Source organism: Platichthys flesus, chromosome 8, assembly GCF_949316205.1.
Source record: "Platichthys flesus chromosome 8, fPlaFle2.1, whole genome shotgun sequence".
NCBI classification, from domain to species: Eukaryota; Metazoa; Chordata; class Actinopteri; order Pleuronectiformes; family Pleuronectidae; genus Platichthys; species Platichthys flesus.
Window position 1 is genome coordinate 3,897,939 of NC_084952.1, and position 20,548 is coordinate 3,918,486.

A 20,548-nucleotide genomic window follows, 5' to 3' on the forward strand; every position below is an offset into this window, starting at 1 on the left:
TGAGCGAAAACATGGCCCCATAGCACCCTGTTAGGGGAAACACATGGAAACACGTGGCCATTAAAGATCAGCCTACTCATCTGACGCCCTCTGACCCCCCGTAGGTTTCATATGAGCTCAACAACGTATGCAACACATCAAGAAATCCACCATTAGGGAGAATCAACCCCAATTCATTGTCTGCTGAATGTTGTTTATCTGCTTTTTTCCACCTAAAATTGGAAAAACGTTTTTAATGCAGAGCCGCTGTGCAGAGCATCGATTCACCACCATAGAACCCCAGTCAGTCTTTACAGTAACAAATAATACACAGTTCATAAACAAGGAAACACGCACGACAATATTAGTAATTTGGACAAAAGAAAAGGACCTAAACACAGTGAGTCACAGCCTCATCTCCCGAAACAGCAAAGATTAAAAACCTCAAGCTGAATTCAAAACAGCGGAGTGCGACATCAAGAAAGTCAAAGAGTAAAATAACTGAGATGGATCTAAGGGTCGGAGAAATCTACGACTCGCACATTTCTCACAAGCGATCCATCAAACATCTGATGATAAACAATATGAAAGCATGAATTACATGAAGTCAACACTAAACAACAGAGAAAATATACGTAAAAGGCCCAAATCAGATTGTACACTGTAAAAAAGATATAATATATTCAAACTAATAAACAATAACTTTAAATCATCCGGTTAGTTACGAGTTGCCACAAATAATGTTCCCATAAATATTATCTTTCAAACATCATCTTTTTATTACCTCTCAGTTAAAGAAATGCTGCCATTGGTTAACTTTCTGAAAACTGTAACAAAGTCATGAGAAAATATAGAAACCTCAATGTAGAAACCAATAATAGCATTTTATAAAAATGTATGTGACAAGATATTAACCTACTCATACATGAGCAAATAATTGTTAAGCTTCATTTTGCATATAAATAAGTACGTGTAAAAATGGATGAATGTTATAACTATACATATTTGAATCTAAATTAGAAAAATACTTGCGAGGATGTGAAAATAAACCGTCTGTTTTGAAGCTGTGTTGATTTATAAAGGAACTGAATCCGTCCACTTTATTCACCAAACAAAAATTGTAACTGGATTTCATTTCTACAGCGTGTTTTTCTTGGGTCTATCGATCGACTCAAAGCGCTTCACGTCCCATTCAGCCATTCACAGGCACATCAACACGGAGGAGGGGCTCAGTGCCCGGCTCAAGGACACTTCCACATGCAGGTTCTGAATCAACCTTCAGAGCCTTTAAAAAACGTTTCAAATGAAACAAGGCGAGAGGCAGAGATTCACTTTGTCTGATACTTGTAATGAAAAGTATTTTGAGGGGTTTTAAGTGGAAGAACACTACACCTCCTGTATCGGCACCAAACATGAGGGTTTTAGACCATTTACTACATAATGCAAATGTTTACTGACTTCATAAACAATATGAATCCTCTCAGACTTCTATAGAAACTGGTGGTCATAAGAGAGATTACAGGTTTCAGGCATTTCTACAGTCTGCATCTATTTCTCTGTACGACATGTCGATAGCTGCACGATAATGAAATGCATTGTTACTGTGTTTGAAGTTTGAATAGAGGAGGAGATACTTGCAAAAATAAGAGTGTATATCACAATAATGATAATATGAGGAAAAGAATTGTGTAATTCTTGTGCCTTATCTTATCAAAAAAGATGCTGTGGATACAAATGGAGGAAACAAGATGAAAAAAGGGCATTTTTTCATTTTGACTTTCTGAACTTCCCATCTGATTTGGGACGCTGCTACCACCATTGTGTGTGTGTCTGCGTGTGTTGAGAGTGTGTGTGTGTGTTGGTGTGTGTGTGTGTGGAAAGAAAGGTTACTGAGGGATGAAAAAGTGCCACATAAACATTTAATACCTTAAGTAAAGCTGTGCAGACCCTTTCATAGACTATGGAGACTGATGGGCCTCCACCACACTGTATTATATATAAATATGGATTTCTCCATGTGTCAATAACTCTGCATTATGAACGTGCATAACTGTGTGTGGCTGTCTGTGTGTGTATGTGTGTGTTTGATACACACGCCAACCTTTTTGCTACATCTTCTTTGTTTTGGAGTCCAGATGTGTGCTCTGTGTGTTTGTGTGTGTATGTGCAGTTGAATATGTGTGTGCTTCTTTCGCTGGGTTGCTGTGTTTGTGTGTTGTGTATCGTCTTGAGTTCTCTCTCCCTTCCAAAGTGTGTATGTATATGTGTGTCTGTGTGTGTGTGTGTGTGTGTGTGTGTGTATGTGTGTGTGAGCCAGTTTTTCTCCCAGGTGGAATTCTTCTTCTACTCTCCAGCGTGTGGATGAAAACTCGATTCATTATTAATCTAACTTTCTCTCTCACTCTCTCGCTCGCTCAGACCCATTTTGTTGACCTCTCTGTGATGTTCCACTGTTAAAAGCTCGTGTTGCACTTCACTCTTCATTTTTTCATGAACATTCACAAGTTCCCTCTCAGCAAAACAAATCGTAGATGTGTAGAGTAAGAGAGCTCAATGGGGCGGGGGGGGGGGGGGACTGTCCCTGGACCCTTTAGATGTAATTTCATGTTTAATTCATACGTTACAAAATGTGCGTGTACAGTCATTTGGAAACTTATTCAAGGTTAAACTATTTTGAGCGTCTGAATATTATTCTGCAATATTCGTTTCTCAAATGCCAAGAACAAAAATTTGATTTTACCACCCCGAAACAGTGTGACAAAGAATTTCAAATATTCAAATAGTGACTTTTGCACAAACTATTTATGTTTACCTTTATTTCCATTTTTCCAGAAGGCAATTCAAATTGAATTGACATTTCTGACTGCATATACAATCTATGGACATTTTGAGACATTTTTGTTTTTTTAATTTGTCTGCCTCAGTCTGGTGTTAGAACCGTCATCGACAGCCCCACTCACTCTGGGTGAATCCTGCGGAGGATCACCTGAATGTTTGGAGCTACTCCGGAGTTCAGTGCATGTCTGAAAGAAGCTTAACGGGCACTCAAAACCCAATGCATTTTATTATGAAAGATGACTAAACCTGCAGTAAAAGAGAAAGAGGAGGAGGGTACCAGCAGAAAGGCAGCAGAAGAAAGAGCTGAAGGTACAGAAAGACGATGGGAATAAGGAAGAGGATGAAGGAATAGAATAAAGTAGAGGACGAGGGGAAGACCCAGATGGAAAACGATGAAGGTGTCAAGTGGTTGAAGAAGAAGGAGACAGAGGAGAGGGGAGATGATAAGAGGGAAGGATGCAGTGCAGAAGCCGGGGGAGAGGAAGCGATGGAGAAAGAAGGAAAGGACGGAGGGAGAGCACACGATATGAGCAGAGGAGGGATGTTTGCGGCATCTATTGTTTCTCAGACTGGAATGGGAAGCTGGTTTTGTTTTGCTCCGGGGCGCCCAGAGTGTTGAGAAACAGGAAGTCGGCGGACCTGCCCATCCTCACTGACAGCTGGTGCCCTGCGATAGCTGTTCCCCCTTCCTGTTAGCTGCTCGAAAAATGGTTCCCACCCTGATGTAGGCCACCTGGAAACCAACCCGACTCTCCACGGCGTCTTATTCCTGCTAATAACGCAGAATGTAGGAGCCGTGTGAACAGGGCTGGCGGTGCTGGGGTTTTTCCCTGTCTGCCTATAGGTCCCGCTTCCACAACCAGTTATTTAGAGGTGATTAAAACGGTTCGAATAAAAAAAAACACTGCTATTTTCCTCCGCTCTGCTTGGTGCTGTATAGGGGCCACACTCACCGAGACTATCTTTCATCCCTTTATTTAGTCAGCAGCATAACATCCCTGCAACTGTAGAGAAAGGAAGGAATCACAGGGTTCCTGCTGCATAATTGCTCTCCGTGGTTGTTTAATACCATGAACAGAGACACCGAATGACCCACACCAGCCAGCATGTGGTCTCGACAATACACAGTAACACAATGCAGCATCGCAAACCACCCAGCAGCCCCTGCTACACACCTGCCTCCACACACATAAGCATATTTATGTTGCAGATGCATTAAAAATGTGCTCAGAAATGTGAACGTATTCCAAAACAAAAGAGCGAGTGAAACTGGAGGAGTTGCAACACATATCGATTGTCATATAAATTTAAATAAGTACACATGAGCCCTTTTTAAAGGAGTGCAAATTCAAACTGTAAAGATAAAGTTACTGGCAACACGCAATGGACAAATGGGAAATACTGCATCTGTAGTATTAACGCTTAACCATCCTAATTAAAAGTGTTCCCTTAGTTTGGGCAACATGACAATTATATTTATAGATATTTCAAAAAATTGGCAATGATTCCAAAGATGTCGTTATCAATCCCTGAGGATAAATAACATTTAATGGATGCCTGATATTTAACAGTTTAACCATAAAGTTAAATAACTATGAATAAAAATAAACCATTATGTCAACTAAAGATATAGAACTTCAATTAAGAACGTGATTTTTTAACTGTAAAATGAAAACATAAACCCAGATACCAATATGTCTGCCGAAGGCTCATATCACGGGTTGGTCTCTAGATCCCTCCACACAGATCATGTGCTACATAAAGTCTGTTCTGTGTCAGTTTGGAGTCTGACCCGTGAAAACAGGCATTGACACGACCCTGTGAAGAAAAGCAGTTGAATTGTATATTCAGTTCTTTTTCTTGCTAATTTTCTTTGTACTTTTGAAATTATGCACTGACAACGAAGAAAAGTTTCATCCATCTTGTGAGAGAGAAAAAAGTCCTGAACCTCTAATAGGACATTTTTTATGGTAAATTATGGGCCCTCCTGCCAGCGGCTAAACATCATAGCTCACTGCTTCCCTGTCATGCCCATAATCCCAATAAGGAAAGGTCCTCCTGGATATTATTGCTATAGAAACTAGGTCGGGTTCACGTCCCTTCCAGATAAATGTAGAGGCGAGGAGGCTTCAATGTGCTGCTTCCCAACATTCTCCTCAGTCAAGTTAACAAACATGTAAACAAACTGATTCAAATCTCCTAGAAAAGAAGACGTCTGTTCTTTTATTTAACGTTTTGTATTATTGTTATTTGTCCTTCGTGTTCCTCCGTTGTCTGCTCTTTGTTCGAAAGCACTCAATGAGCTGAATTGGAGCAAGATTGTAACAGCACATTTCAGGCACGGTGTCATTTGTGTTGTTTTGTTTAACGTCTTCTTCAGAATGTGCTTCACCCTCATGCCAGCGGGCGTCACTTATTTGATATGTTATAAGTAAAAGGGCTTAGGTTCCCCGGGAGCCAGAAGAACCACGTTGGGGTAATCTCCCTTTTCTGTGGTCAAACTGTGGAACCGCACCACTGCTCACGCACACTGCTGCTGCTGCTGCTGCTGCCTCCGATAAGACGTGCACCGTGCAGACACACACAGAGTCGCACGTTGGTCACAAACCAATAATCACCAGGGTTTGATCAGGAGAAGCATCGTTCTGTCTGTCGTTCACTTTCAGGGGAAACTGATACTTCACCTTATGTCAGTTGTTTCTGGGACTCTTTTAATTTGAGGGGGGGGGGGGGGGGGGGGAGAGTCGGCGCTGAACTCGAAGCCGGAAAGATTTTTTTCTAAACGCATTCATAGAGGGAAGTGAATCTTTTAAAATATTAATCATCCTAAGATGTCTAATGTACTGTAAAAGAAATTAAACAGTAAAATAAATAAATGATTGATGATGGATGCACTTAAAATACATGATTGGGACGTTGCTGTGGCAGTGAAGGTGCAGCCACTGTTTTTAAATATCTGTTTTAAAAGTTTCTTCTATATGTTACAAGCAGTAAAATGAGAAGGTACATGGATAAATACATGTGGCAGGGACAGGTCTTTTTCCTCCTGTCCTCCCTTTACATTAATGGGACGTGATAGGAGGTTGTCAGCTACACACACGCCTCCATCTGCCTCACATCTGAAATCACCACAACTCTCGACAAGACGGATGCATCTGGTTCAGCACAAGGAAACTTTACTTTTAGCGCAACTTTAACTCTAATATCTGTGTCTTGAATATCATCAGGACAATGTGGTGGTTAGAAAGTCTTAGATGTAATGAAAGCACAACCTGCAGTGGACATTCGTTTTTGTTCTGTTAATAAATTGAAGAGTTTTTCTAAAGTTCGTGTGAAGCTTCAGCTAATTGAGTCTTAAGAAGTAAACTTTTTTTTCTCTTAGTATAAAACTTCCTCTGTGTGTCTCTAAAGACAGAAATAGTTGGAATCCTTGGAAAAGTTAAATGTTTAAGTCTTCTGACTCCGCTGCTTGATTGTTTTTTTTTCCTATCAATGAAGTTTGAAGGTTTGTCTGAGAGAGTGAAATCTGAAAGAAGCTGATATTCTTTGTTTTGGGATTTGTCTAATGTCGTCTGTGGATGTAAGCGCTGCTCTCTGGTTCTGTTTTATATCAACCTGTGGTTTCCTGTGCACGATAAGCACTTTTTGAAACCGGACAATAATATTTAAAACAAATCATCAGCCGAGTTCACGGGAGCCAGGAATCAAACTGCCAAACCCGCTTGAGCCAACACCTGAGCCACAGAATGAAAGACCAGCTAAAGTTTGAGTTTAGATTTTCCCTGTGACTCAGTGATCAGACCCCTCAGCTCTCTCCTCAGACTCACTGTGCAGTTCTCTACACAAAGTCACTTCTCTGACCTTGAACAGTTTGGTGTCTTGTGTGTATCTGTTGATATTGGAAACAACATAAAGTAAAGCAGCATGGGACAAAGAACAAAGGACACGATGCAACTTTTATTTCTTTACACCAGGAATCTGTCTTTTGTTTAAACGTAAAAAAAACATGAATTGCGTCTTATTTTCAACGCAGGCTTCTATAAGTGCCTTTTTTTTTAAATAGTTGATGAATTGTATTTCTTCAGATTGAGAACAGGATCAGTCTATGGGGCTACGTGTGTTTTCTTTTTCCTGCAAAATGGAGCAGACAGGGTTTCAGAGGGAAGCATCGCTGCGAGTGGGAGTGTTCAGAATATCTGCAGCAGCCGACAGGAGCGGCAGCGCGGAGCTGCGGGAGCAGGAGTAATGGTCGGACAGCCTACCAAGCGGCCGGGCGGCGGTTTGAGGAATAGAAAAAAAAGTCCTGTGTGTACCTCGAGGTCAAAACTCACTGACAGACAGACAAAGGCTTTCTTGTGTTAGCACAGAACGAAACGAGCGCCTCAGACTGTCAAACAGCCTCATCAGATCCTGCGTGCCGCCGGTTTCACCAAGCTGGGTCTGACCACGGGGCCGTCGCTCAGACGCCGCCTGCATCCGGGGCCAGAGAGACGAGTTTCACAACACAGATTCATGAAGTCAACATCTGACACGGCCTCACGGACTCATGTTTCAATTTAAAGAGGATTTCCATCTACTGCTTGTAGACAGTTGAATATCAACTCCTTAAACAAGAATCCTACAACAATCAATCAATTAGTTATTGATAAAAAATCATAAAGAACAGTTTTGATAATTAGTTTAGTTTGTTTGATAAGCACGACTTTGAATATTTAGTTGGTTGGTTTGAATTTATCACGTTTGGCTCTGAGAAAATAGACTGGGACGTCGTTTAACTATTTTTCTCATTAACAAAAATCAATTAAGGGGAAAAAAATAATCAGATTGAACATTAATTGCTACCTTGGGCTTATAAACTGTCGAGAAGCAGCCACAGGTGAAGCCCTGTTGTCTGCCTCAGATGTTTGTTATTCAAGTGTTTGAATTATTATACCTGCTCATAAAGACTGAATCATCCTCCCAGTGCTCTGGACTCATTGTTTGACTGTCGTCTCTCCATCCCTCTGCACTCCACCTTCCACCACTTCCCTCATTCCCCCAATCCAGGTTAAACAGGTAGAAGCTTCATTATCACACTGTCAACCAGGGGAAGTAGAAAAATGTGCGAATGCCACCAGCACAGTTCACAATAGATGGCAGTGTGGAACTATCCACCAGCAGCAGAATAGTTATAAGGCCACATTTATATATATATATATATATATTTTTTTTTTAGGGGTTTAAATCTATAATTTCTCTCCTCTCTCTCCATCTCGTCCTCCTTCCTGCCTCTCTCTCTCTTTGTGGCCGCGGTTCCCAGGCTCGGCTCGACTGTCAATCAGCCGCAGCCTACATCTCCGCGCTGCAGCTGAGCCAGGGCCGCATCATCCCGCCTGCCAATCACCGCTCGGCACCTTCAAAACCATCCTATCCATCTCTCTGTAAAGCAGCTCCGGCTCCCCCCCCCCCCCCCTCCAACCCCCCACCACCCCCACGCTCCTCCTTTTCAAAACAACCCCTCTCCGAAAGAAGCGCCGAGAGATACCTCTGCAACTCCGAGCCGCTATAACGCGGACACACACATTCACTCAGACATGCACGTCCACATAGAAACACAGCATGTCGCTCAAATCACAAACACACACACACTCACACACACACAATGAGGTGGATACAGAGGAGAAAGATGCACACACACACACACACAGACAAGGCAAACCAACACTGCACCACTCCCTTTACCTTCTTTTGGGACTCCGCCTCTCCATCTCTTCATCCCACCACCCAATTCAATAATAGACCCCCCCGCCCCCTGCCCCCCCCCCCCCCCCCCATCAAACAAGCCCTCCGTTGCCGATCTTTTATTCAACGGAGAGGGAGTCAGATCACAGCAGTAGACTTATCCCTCCATCGCAGACCTCCATTCAGGTTCTCTCACCCAGATACTGTATGAACTCTGTCTGTATAAACACCGCTCTGATTATGTACGCGGCCGAGGAATAATGCGTTTAACACCGGGGGTGAGGCGGCGCCGGCTGTAAACACTGAAGATATGTGAAGGTCACGACTCGGCCCGGCCGCTCACATCGTTATGAAGCGATACACAAAAGGACACGATGGATATCAATAACGAGGACGGGGAGAACGGGGTGCTGAAGCTGGAAATGAACTTTATTACGCAGCTTTGTTGACTGTCGGTTTATGAATGGACAGTGAAGGCTTTGCGGTGCATCATAAGGGCTTCTAATCAAATTAATTAAAATGTAATATTTGACTACATGTGATAGAAAGGGTTCCTTTGTGCCCATGAGCCAATAACAAGGGTGTTTTAGCCTCTTTTTTTTAATCACACAGATTATTTACTTTTAGTTTAAAGCTCCATCCTCCCAGACATATTTTTTCCCAGCAGCTCCAATAAAAACCCAAAGTGACCCCCCCCCCCCCCCCCCCCAGGACACGGTGGAGACCAAAAAATAACTAAAAAGGAGATTGAACATCTTTGTTTTGGCTCCAGAGAGACGATCATGTTCTGCTTCTGCTGAATGTACTATAAGTCAAAGTCTTATAAAGAACTTCAGTAACTTAGAGTTGTGTGGGTGAGCTTATCTGCATTTCTGCCAAATAACGAATGCAAATAATACTCTGTCAATGAATTGAACACATATATATATGAGTTTTCAGATTGCACTAACCTAACTGTGGGCTTATTCATTGAGCTAATGATGCTAAATATATGCGTGTAGTTGAAGTGGTTGAGTTTCATGTCAGCTTTCTCCAAATTCATTTTATTACCTCCACCAAAAAGATTTTATTTTTGTGATGGAACCATTTAAAACAGTTTGCTGAGTTAATTGTTCACAATCCAGTAAAATCCAGGACTATGTACAAAGACCTCGTCATTTCCGCAGAGGAAACCAGTCCAGTGACAAAACAGCTTCTTTTTACCAAATAAAAGCCAGAACAATAAATTAAGCTCCTAATGAAAAGTATTTCATGTATACCGCTAAAAAATAAAATAATGTTTCAATGCACTGTGCTTATAAGAAAGATACCATCAGCTAACACAACAAGCCTAATCTGCAAATTGCTGAAATTGCTCATTATGATGTTATTGAAAAGTGGTCGGAGAAAAAGACATAAACATCATCACGCTTGCAAAACTGCACATTAAGTGTTTATTGATAAAAAAGGGCCGGTTCTAATTCACAGCAGCGAGCGGACTCCTTGTTAAGCTTGGACTTCCCGGCGGAGGCGGTCGGCTTCCTCCCTCCGCACCTTTCAGAGCCGTTCCCCCTGTTTTCTCTCCTCCTCATTATGTCCTCATGCTTGCTTAAAGATTATTAGCTGTGGTCATTTTATCGCTGCAATTATTGTGCGCCGCAATGCAAGAGTAACTAGATGAATTGTGAATGTGTTGTGAATCACTTTTCGCAGTTTTGCCCTGAACCAGCCCGCTGAACATGCAGAGTTTTCCCTCTCTTGTTTGAACTACTTCTGAAATGAGCCTTGCTCTTTGATTGCATCATGGAGCGCTGCTTTCATCAGATGCCTCGTAGATTGCGGAGCCAGACGAGGTACCGGGGCGAACGTTAAGGCCACAGCAATCGAGTGCATAATTAGACAGAGTGTCTGAATATTCAGGGTAGGGAACAATAATTGCCCTGCGCCGATGGAGGATTGTTTTTCCACGGATTTTAGGATTCACAGACGTGCACCAAAACACCCTCTGCTCCCGAGGATGAAACATAAAAGCAACAAGTGCACTTTCCTCCTTTATCAAAGCAATATACCCTCATTGCAGTACAAAAATGTAATAAGTTCTATTGCCAAAAGACGGTGTAAAATATTACGACATATTTGAGACACGGCGGATTCTCACGACGTGCGTTTAGTGGCTCTTCAGATCCGTGCGAGGACACGGCGAGGCAGAGCAATAATGCAATCTGTCTGGATAAGCTGCTTATGTCATCTTCTGACACGGTTATTGTTACTGATACATGTAGATTAGAATGACACACAACACACGATCTGCTGAAGTTTGCGTTTCATTAGTTGACACAGGGCGTGGGGGGGGGCAAAGAGACGTCTGAATGTTTTTTTTACGTCTCACTCTGAGGTGGTTTTGAAAAGCTGTGAGATTTACGAGTCACAACAGCCTGAGAACAAATCAACTGCATTTGAGATGAGTAGCGAATTATCATTCTGATTATCAATGAATCCGCTTGATTACTTATTGATCAATCAAATCGTAGCTTAGGAAAATGCCAGAGATGTTGTTTTGTTGATCACAGTTGAAACTGAAGATTTCTTTGTCATTGTTGATAAAGTTGTTGATATTTTATTTATTCTTTGACAGGGTAGAATAATAGTGTAAAATGTCCATCATACATTCCCAGAGACTCAATTATATTTACAATAATATTAAATGGCAGAAACTGAGGGATTTATTTCAATATGGAATAATCTGTTGATTATAATTTCTAACACATACAACTTTTTAGATTCCTGGTTTTGTCTTAGCAACATCCAAACCCTAAGAAACATTGACTATAAAGTTTAAAAAAAAGTATCAGGTCATCACATCTTGAGAAGCTCAATAGAAACATTTTATAAAAACACAAGGTGAGTTTCCAAAACTAACAGATTTGACGATTAAGTTTGTCTAATTAATCAAAAGTGTCACGTAACAATAACGGTAATTATCAGAACATATGTGGACACACATGTTGTAGCCTTCGATAAATACACACACAGACATTTCTCCTATACTTCCTGTGAGCAGCTCAGTGAGCACCAGCAGGAGATGGGTTACAAAACACCTACACACAGGTCTGTGCCATAAGGAAGAAAAAAACAGATTAAGTAAATTGGCTTTTCTAATTTTTCTCCCGCTGAAAATGAAAATGTATGAAATTAAAGCACCTCAGACTGGAGAGAAAGGATTCTGTGTGTTTTTTTTTTACTGTAATTATCCTATAAGTTGGTGAATGGCAGAAAACTATATAATTCACTTTCAATGAGGATTTGAGTTCTTACACTCCACTTCATACACCCCAATGCATTACACAGAGAGTGTCTAAGATGAATAAAACATACATTTTGACTGTTTTAACTCAATATTAAATTAGAGGTAATCGTTTTTTATATAGGATTTAGCCAGAAATAACCTCAAATATAAAGGATTAACACACAAATACAAGGCCATGTACGTTTGTAGGGAGTTGGTTTGAGCTTTAAAAATTGAAATAGAAAACTCTATTTCCAACTGATACTTCAGAGTTACATGCATCATTGTGTTTCTCCACTTCAGCCTCAGGATCCACGTGTAAAATCCACACGGCTGAGAACGTGTCCTGAGCAGCACGCGTGTCTGAAGAGCCTCAGCTTCTCTGTAAAGTGCTGCGACCTCCTGTTTGGCTGGAACTCCCCCTCCATTGGTCAGCTCCGTTCTGACCCGTGCAACCATAACATACATCTGTGCTTTTTTTCCCCGGGCGCTGCGGGCGAGGATTATCTCACAGCGAGAGCCACTGCGGGTCACATTTACATTTTATATGTTGGGCAGTTGGCCGACGCTCTCGAACAGTGACTAACAATGAGCAGCCGCAGCACTGGCGTCACAGTGAGCTTACAATACTCAGCTGCCTACAATCAAATAACAAAATAAAGAAATACAAAAAGCAAAGGATTCCAGAGTCCAAGGCCCCCCTGATAAGAGATGGGACAGAAACGCCTGTGCCACAAGAATGATTCTGTATAATAGAAAAAAGGTGGAGGAATAAGCTCCTGGGAGAAAATGTAGAGAGGTTTCTGTTGTTCTCACAAATTCAAACTGTGTGTAACACTCTGAGGACACTGAGCCACATATCAGTTTATTTACAAGACGTATATAATATTCTTTATATAGGGAAAAATGTCTGTGGGAGCGAATATTCATTATAGAAATAGATGTGTAACTTAATTTAAAGTGGACGTTGTCTCCTGAGCAGACACAGACATCTGTATGAATGAAGGGATTGAACCAACAACCTTCTAGTTAGTGCCACCCCAATCCAAACAGAAGCTGCCCAGCCAGGTGAGCTATTGATGGTCTATTCCTGAATGTAAAGAGGCTGGTGTCCTGCTGCACAAGTCACAGGTTCTTCATCTTCTCCCCCCCCCCCCCCTTTTCACACTTATCTCTGCCTCATCAAATTATTGCCTGATGTCCGAATACATGTTTGGAAAATATAATTATTTCTATCTGTTTTCCACGTTAACTGAAAAGTCAAACTGTTGTTTTGCTACTGAGGGAAGGTTGTGGTTCCAACTCTTGTATTCATCACAAACACTCAACAAACATGTCACTAATCTGAGGAAGATCAGTTTTATTGTCTGTCTCCTCCTAATGCATAAGACAAATATCCTTATATAAGCCTATTGAACAGTCTGAACAGAGTGTTAGTCGCTCACTTGTTCACCAACAGACTAATTCCCCCCCAGGAACCTTGGAGGCTCGAGCAGTGAAGTCCTTCAAACCGGCTGAATCACCGCAACTTGTTCCGAAGCTGCGGCTAAAATTAACAACAGACGACCAAGGAGCTCCTGGGAGAGAAGACGTATCTCCATCAGCGTTTCTACATGAACGTTGATGTGATACCTCAACAGACACCAACACGGCTTCAAGGATGTGTGTGTGGTTCTTTTCTTAGTTTTTCTTTTGAGCCAAATCTGTTGCTGTGGGTAGCTGGATTTTTTCCTGGATGATGCATGTGTGTTTGTGTGTTTGTGTGTGTGTGTGTGTGTGTGTGTGTGTGTGTAACTTTCGAGCACCTGAATGAGAATGGAGGAAGGCTTGCGACTGACGGTGAGTCATCATTGCCATGGTGTTAAGCCTCCTGTTCCCGGGGGAACGGGGTTACCGTCTCTACACCACTGGGGATTTTTATTTTTACATTTGAAAAGCAAACCGAGGCCCAGCTCACAACAATCCTCTGCTCCCTCTCTCTTCTTCCCCTTCTCTGCCTCTTCCCTCTCTTCCTGCTTCATCATTGAGCGGAATCACAAACACAAACGCACAAAAACAGCTACACAACACACTCTCACACACACACACACACACACACACACACACACACACAAATCGGGTTGTTTCACAGCACCACATCCTTATCTCTGTCCATGTGATGTTCAATATGCTTCAGATATCAAAACATGAACCTATGCAGATGAGATTAAAGGGACAATATCACAAACTCAATAAGAGCCAGTGATCTGTCATCTGCTGCCGAGCTCCACATTCAGTGTCGCTGCAGTTTGTCAGTGGAGTTCAAAGTTCACACAATCAGGTGTAGAGGACGTTTCCTGAAACTTGAGCCTTTCAGAGCTTCTTTAAAAAGCCAAATCTAAACAGGAGCTAAGGAAAATATCAAAAATCATCCTGGAAATTTATCCTGAATACTTGTTTTTACATTTATTTACCTTATTTCTCAGAAAACCGAACAATACAGTCAATTATTTGTCTTGTCTGTACATTACATCAAAACCAATATCTTTGGGTTATATATCATTGAAAAAAAAAAAAGACTAGAAGAGATGACCATGGACGAAACGAGTTTAAATGTGTGAAACAATTAATTAAAAAAACAATTGGAGGCAGCCTTAAAAACATTAAATTGCTATTTTGTCTAAATTTACTGAATTATTTTACTTTTGTTCTTTCAAATTAAGGAAATGCGATAAAATACTGTGAAAGACTTGTAATAAAAATGTAACCCTGACCCTGTTGCATCAATGTACAACAATCACAAACACAGAGAAAACTATTATGCCAGCCATAAGAGATTTCAGTTTTCTCACTGATATAACAAGAAATGTTTGACTTGGCGGAAAAAACTTTCACACGTTCAATTCTGAGAAGTGTTAAAGGAATGTGTGCGGTTGTGTGTAATCAATCAGTGTAACTCAGTAAATATAGCAGGTCGAGACAAAGTGGAAACACTCTGGAAGGACTGACCACAGACTGAGGTGTCTGAGGTTTCTCTAAAAACATAACCATGCTTTGTCAATTATAGCCACGGATGTAATACCGAGGATTCAGTGACAGAACATTTCAAAACAGCAAAGTTTTATATAAAATACATTAAGTTCTGACAAGCATTGTCAGGGAAATGTGGCGTTAAAGAGCTCACTCGCGTTTCCTCTTGAGCTCGGGGGCTTCGGTCAAACTCGCTCCCTATTAACTATGGAGTGTACAACATCAATCAAATGCTGGGTGTCCGAATGTTAAATGTGAATATTACCATTTTAGTTAGTGTAAAATTTAAAGAAGGAGCAGTGGGGGAGTGATTTAAGACAACACCTGTAAACGTGTCTGCTCACCTGAACGTAGGACACATGAGTGAGAGGCACAACTTCATATTAAGCATTAAAACAAACAACTGAGAAAGTTGGTGTGCTGTAAAATGGTGTAAATAAACATGTCATAAAAAGCAGTACGGGAAAGAATTGAGATATTCTGCTCAGATTGAGAATTTTGGTTTGAACCAATGTGTTTGTTGGCCGATGAAAACACGTCCATGATATCGGCCCATATCCGTCTAATTGGCTTTAAATAGACGAGCGTTGAATTGCTTGAGACATTTAAGAGTTGAGACTTTTAGACATCAACACATGGAGATGATTATAAGGTCTGTGATCTGCTGAAGTACTGAGGAGTCTTACTGTATCTCTTTGGTCCATCTTCCAGGCAGAAGGAGAGCGTGAGCGTCGCGTCCTCCTCAAAGAACTCGGTGGCGAAAGCGTCCCACCACAAACTGTCACTTTCCTGTCGGACAGAAACAGAATCAAAGGTCAGAGTCAAGGACAGAAACACACAAACAAGTCAGTATTTATTTTAAAAGCTTCTGGTTTTGATAAAGAATAATTGGCTTCAGTTCCTCAGGATCTCTAAAATAAACAGTGTGTAAAATCCAGTCCTTTAATTCCCCCCCTCCCCCCTCCCCCAGGCCTCAGGGAGAACCACAGGTTTGATATAAAACTCTTGACTTTCTTCTGTTATTTAATAACCCAGTGAATTTCATTCATCCAGGTTGTTGCTCTTGTGCCATTTTTTTTTTTTTACATAAATTCAATATTGATCAACTGTGATAAGACGCAGATATTGTGGCCGCGCGGCTTTTGCCGGAGACAAGATAAAAAAAGAACATTGTTCTTTTTGTGTTTATGAAGTCAGCGGCACAGGGCAAGTATTCCCTTTATTGTAGATTGTTTTGTTTGTTTTGTATTTTTATTGAAATGAATCATGGTGTTTACACTTGAGTTAAGAGCTTCAATGATCGACTGTAAAACAGTCAAAGGTTTAAGACGTTTAAAACAAATTATGACAACGCCATAAAACGACAGCTCACAGCGGAGAGATACGACACAAAGGTCTTACAGCGACAAAAATAAATAACACACGTATGAAAACGAGTCTATAAATCAGGAGGAAAAAGTGAAACGCTGGCCGCTGGCCTAAGAGCTTCAGCTGCAGGTCGATGTTAAGACAGAGTCTGGTAACACCGGCACTTTTCTTAAGCTCAGACTTTGGGGGGGGGAGTCGTGCCCGAGGCTCCTACAAGTCTGAAACACAAGCTGAGGTCCTGCAGCTTTACAACCGACTGCTGCTTGTCTCTCTGACAGCCGGGGAGGACACATACAACATGTACAAGTACTGTTATCATCAACAAGTATGACACTCAATGTGTATTAGTATTAGTAGTAGTACTGTTATTATTTTTGTTATTGTCATTATAAGAATATTGTTATTTTTGTAGTAGTAATACTAGCAGGAGTTGAAGTGGTGGTGGTTGTACTGTTGTAGTAGTAGTAGCAGTGGCAGTAGAATTAGTAGTTTAACAGTAATAATCGTAGTTGCACTCGCAGTAGTAGTAGTAATATCAATAGCAGTAACGGTATTTTAAATGTTGATTGTTGATAGTCGGCTTGTAATCGTAGCTAAAGTATAAAAGCTATGAGTAATAGAAATTGTACTAGTTGCAGTCCTCAATATTATTATTATGATCACTCTTATAATTGTCAAAGTTGTGTAGGTAGTAGTAATAGTAGTGATGATGGTAGTAGTAGTAGCAGCAGTAGTATTACTAACACACTTTAAGATGTTTAGTCACAGCCACAGTAGAACCAGTAACAACTCAGTGAGGAAACCAATTCATGTAAATGTCTTTGCCCCCCCCCCTCCACCTCACTAATGCCCCTGATAATGTCGGTGGGATGACCCCACTCCCCTGTGCCCGCTCCCCCCCCAGACTCCCTACACCCTCCCCCCCAATGACGTTCAACTGAGGCTAATTTCCTGTGACACGTTGAGACAGATCAGCTCGTTTCACTCGGCGCTGCGCTGAGGGACGGCGAGCGCTCCCCAGATGTTGACAATTAGCGTTGTCACCATCGAGCAGCGTCAAGCCCAGTGCCCCCCCCCCCCCCCCCCCCACACACACACACAGGTCAACGTGTCCCCAACGCAACAGACCTAAGGAGGAACAGAGGAGGAGGCAAGGAGGAGAAGAGGAGGAACCTGACCTCCGTCCTGCTGCTCAATCAAAACCGAATCAGGATTTAATGTGGTGCTCTTTCGGCTGGTCCCCAATCAGCTGAACTGTGGACTACACACTGAACTGAAGATTTCAGTTTTCATGTCGGGATGTATTTTATTGAAAGATTTCAGACGGAGGCTAAATGTTTCAATTTTCACCCGAATCTAATATTTCTTATTTCAAAAGAATCACATTTTATGGAAGGAAATATCTCAAACAACAGTGTCTCGTTCAAATAAACCTCAGATGATGCTGTGAACTGTTATAAATCACATCAATTCATCTTTCAATTAGAGCTGCAACATTTCAATCCTTCAGTCGGACCATTGGGAGGAAGCTCTGCGATGATTAGCCAATGAATTGATCGTCCAATTATCAAAACCGTTGTTAAACATGTCATTGCTCGAGGGAAAATATCAAACACATAATATTTTCCAGCCTCTCAGACAAACAATGTGATTTATTTCTATATTGTTATCTGTTTTTAGTGGATTTGTTTTTTCCCATTTGACCGATCCAATGATTTATAGATTCAGTGAAAAAGAATTATTAAAATAGTAAATTGGTTAATTGCGAACACAACCTTGATTATCTCATTAATTAGGTTTTTAATTATATTATCATAATTTCCCAGAACCCAAGCTGACATCTTGAACTTGCTTGTTCAGTCCAGACGATATTCCAAATGTCATCTGTGTTTCTGTACAGTTAAAAAAGAGAGATCCTCACATTCAGAAGCTGGAAGCAGCAAACGTTGAATTCAATAATTGATTTTCAAAATGGCTGATTAAATAAAACCGAAGAGCTAAAAGTTGATTAAAGTTTTGTTAAACTTGAAGCAGCGGTGATGTTTCTCTCAGTGTTTGTACAGTTTAGCTTGAATTTCTCTAATAGAAAGTTGGCAGTTTTGTGGAACTGAGCCAAAATCCCTTATATGGTCAGTTTCACCAACATCTTGTTTCCCATAAAGAAGTGAACTTGTAATTATAGCGCAGCCAAGAAAAGCTTGACTGTAAAATAAATGGATGTATGAATACAGGTCAGGTTGTGTTTGTATGTTTGTGGGAGCTGTACTGGGGTGTGTGTGTGTTTTACATGGAGCTGATTCCAGTCGTGACTAGAATCATAAACACACATCCAGCCAACACAATCTCTGCCTGAACATTTTAATTTGAAACAGAAATATGACGTTTTAAACACACTCACCACTGACCAGCTGTGCACCGTGGAACTCAGCTGGTGTTCTGTGTGTGTGTGTGCGTACCTGTGTGTGTGTGTGTGTGTGTGTGTTTGTCTAACCGTGTGATACAGTGAGAACCAGCAGGTGTGAACAGCCGGCAGCACGTGTGTGGTGTCTGTTTCATGTGAGTACGTCTATTTCAGAGAGACGGAGAGGAGTGACACCTCAGGACTAAACAGAAAGAGAGAGAGAGAGAGAGAGAGAGAGAGAGAGAGAGAGAGAGAGAGAGAGAGAGAGAGAGAGAGAGAGAGAGAGACGGACTCTGGTGCTGCTCAGCATTCAGATCGAGTTCAACACATAATCCAGTACCATTCAGGGGCGGGGACTCTGGGGATTGACAGTCAAGCGAAGGGTGAACAAGACACTCTCTGCCCACACTCACAAAGACACACACACACACACACACACAGACACACACACATACACACACACACACACACACACACACACACATGGCAGCTCTTAAAAATGTCAATTTCTATACTAGAACTTTTAAGATACTTCACTCGCATACTTCCTTTTCATGGTACTTTACACGTACACCACCATTACACCTTCAAAATAAAAGCCCCAACAAACAGTTAATACATGCATAAATAATGCTTCTGAAAACATCTAAAGTGAAAACAACAAATTATCGAAAAAAGTAATAAACGGCCAGATCTATCATTTACGAGACTGTTGGTTAAAACCATTATGTTGGAACCCTGTTGATCCGTAGAGCGTATTATTATTATTTTCCTAAAACAATCCGCAGCTGTAGAAATGGCCTCATAAGAACTGTTTACTTTTGTTTACAAGTACTGTGTGTACTTGTAAACACTGTCTGTGGCACCAAAGAATATAGGATTCATCAGACTCTGAAAACACAGAATATCCACAGCCTCATCATTGCACTAAAACAACTTCACAAACAGAGTGTCACCTGAGTGACTCTGCTGAACCCTGCTCTTAGAAAGAGGTTGAAGGATTTCATGAATAAACGTGATCCCCATTTTTTGGACATTAATGCCTGGATTTAGTGCTCGTGATAAATTGTTCAAGTGCCGTCGTCCTAAGGGCTTTCGATCGCTGTGTTTTATAGACTCTGGTATTCATTAAACTTCCTCTTTCTGTTTTAATGAAAAGTGTTTTACCTGAGCTCCCACTTCTTCTCTAAAATCCCTGTTAGTCACAGAAGTTACAGGAGAGGGTTAGTTAACCTCCACATCATTTTCCTCCTCACACGCCGACTCCGCTCCTGCTTCCTGTTGTGGTGACTTTCCAATTATTTGTCTCTGTGCTATTTTTCCCTCTTTGTTTGCAAGCATTTTCTTTCAACTTTGTGTTTAAAAAAAATATATATTTCTACTCTAACTCAATTTAGTGGATTTTGGCATTTTACTGATATTTCACCACCGCAAAAAATAAATAATAAAGAGCCTGTATTTGACAAAGAGCAGAGCTGACAGCGGTGTGTCTATTGTCTCAGCCCAGCAGGATTCAACCACAGATGATATGGTTAAATCAGTATCTCTGTTGAAAAACCTCCCCCCCAAACAGAGGAATCTGAAAATAACAAGCACATGTGACGTGAACGGTATTTAGCTCCGGGATCCATGACAGTAAAACAAAAGGCTCTTGTCACTTGAATCACTTATTTTGTGAATTAACCACACACCTTATTTTGTAGTAATAAATCTAAATGTTGCTCAAAACTTTGCCTTTACAATCCAGAGAAAGTTTCATTTATAGGAGCTGACCATTAATCCTCCAAACTGGAGCTGGTGCAGCATTCGGCAGCGTCTCGCCAAGTTGGGCAGCGCGGCTGGCTGAGCCACGGACAGGCCGGGGGTTTGGCCCGGATCTAAAGACAGAGGAGAAGGTGGACCGGAGCCAGACGGGCTGCAGGACGGCTAAAGCCTGGTCAGTGGACACCAGCCAGACGAATCCTCTG

The 20,548-nt window shown here is 41.4% G+C and overlaps 1 protein-coding gene across 4 annotated transcripts in view; it reads right to left on the minus strand.

Moving 5' to 3' along the window:
- Positions 1-20,548, minus strand: part of ldb2a (LIM domain binding 2a) — an 80,351-nt gene that overhangs the window by 45,354 nt on the left and 14,449 nt on the right. For all 4 annotated transcript variants that reach the window (XM_062394004.1, XM_062394003.1, XM_062394002.1 and 1 more), the window contains exon 2: positions 15,499-15,601. In XM_062394004.1, coding sequence (XP_062249988.1) covers positions 15,499-15,601 — 103 coding nt within the window. The remainder of the gene's footprint in view (positions 1-15,498; positions 15,602-20,548) is intronic.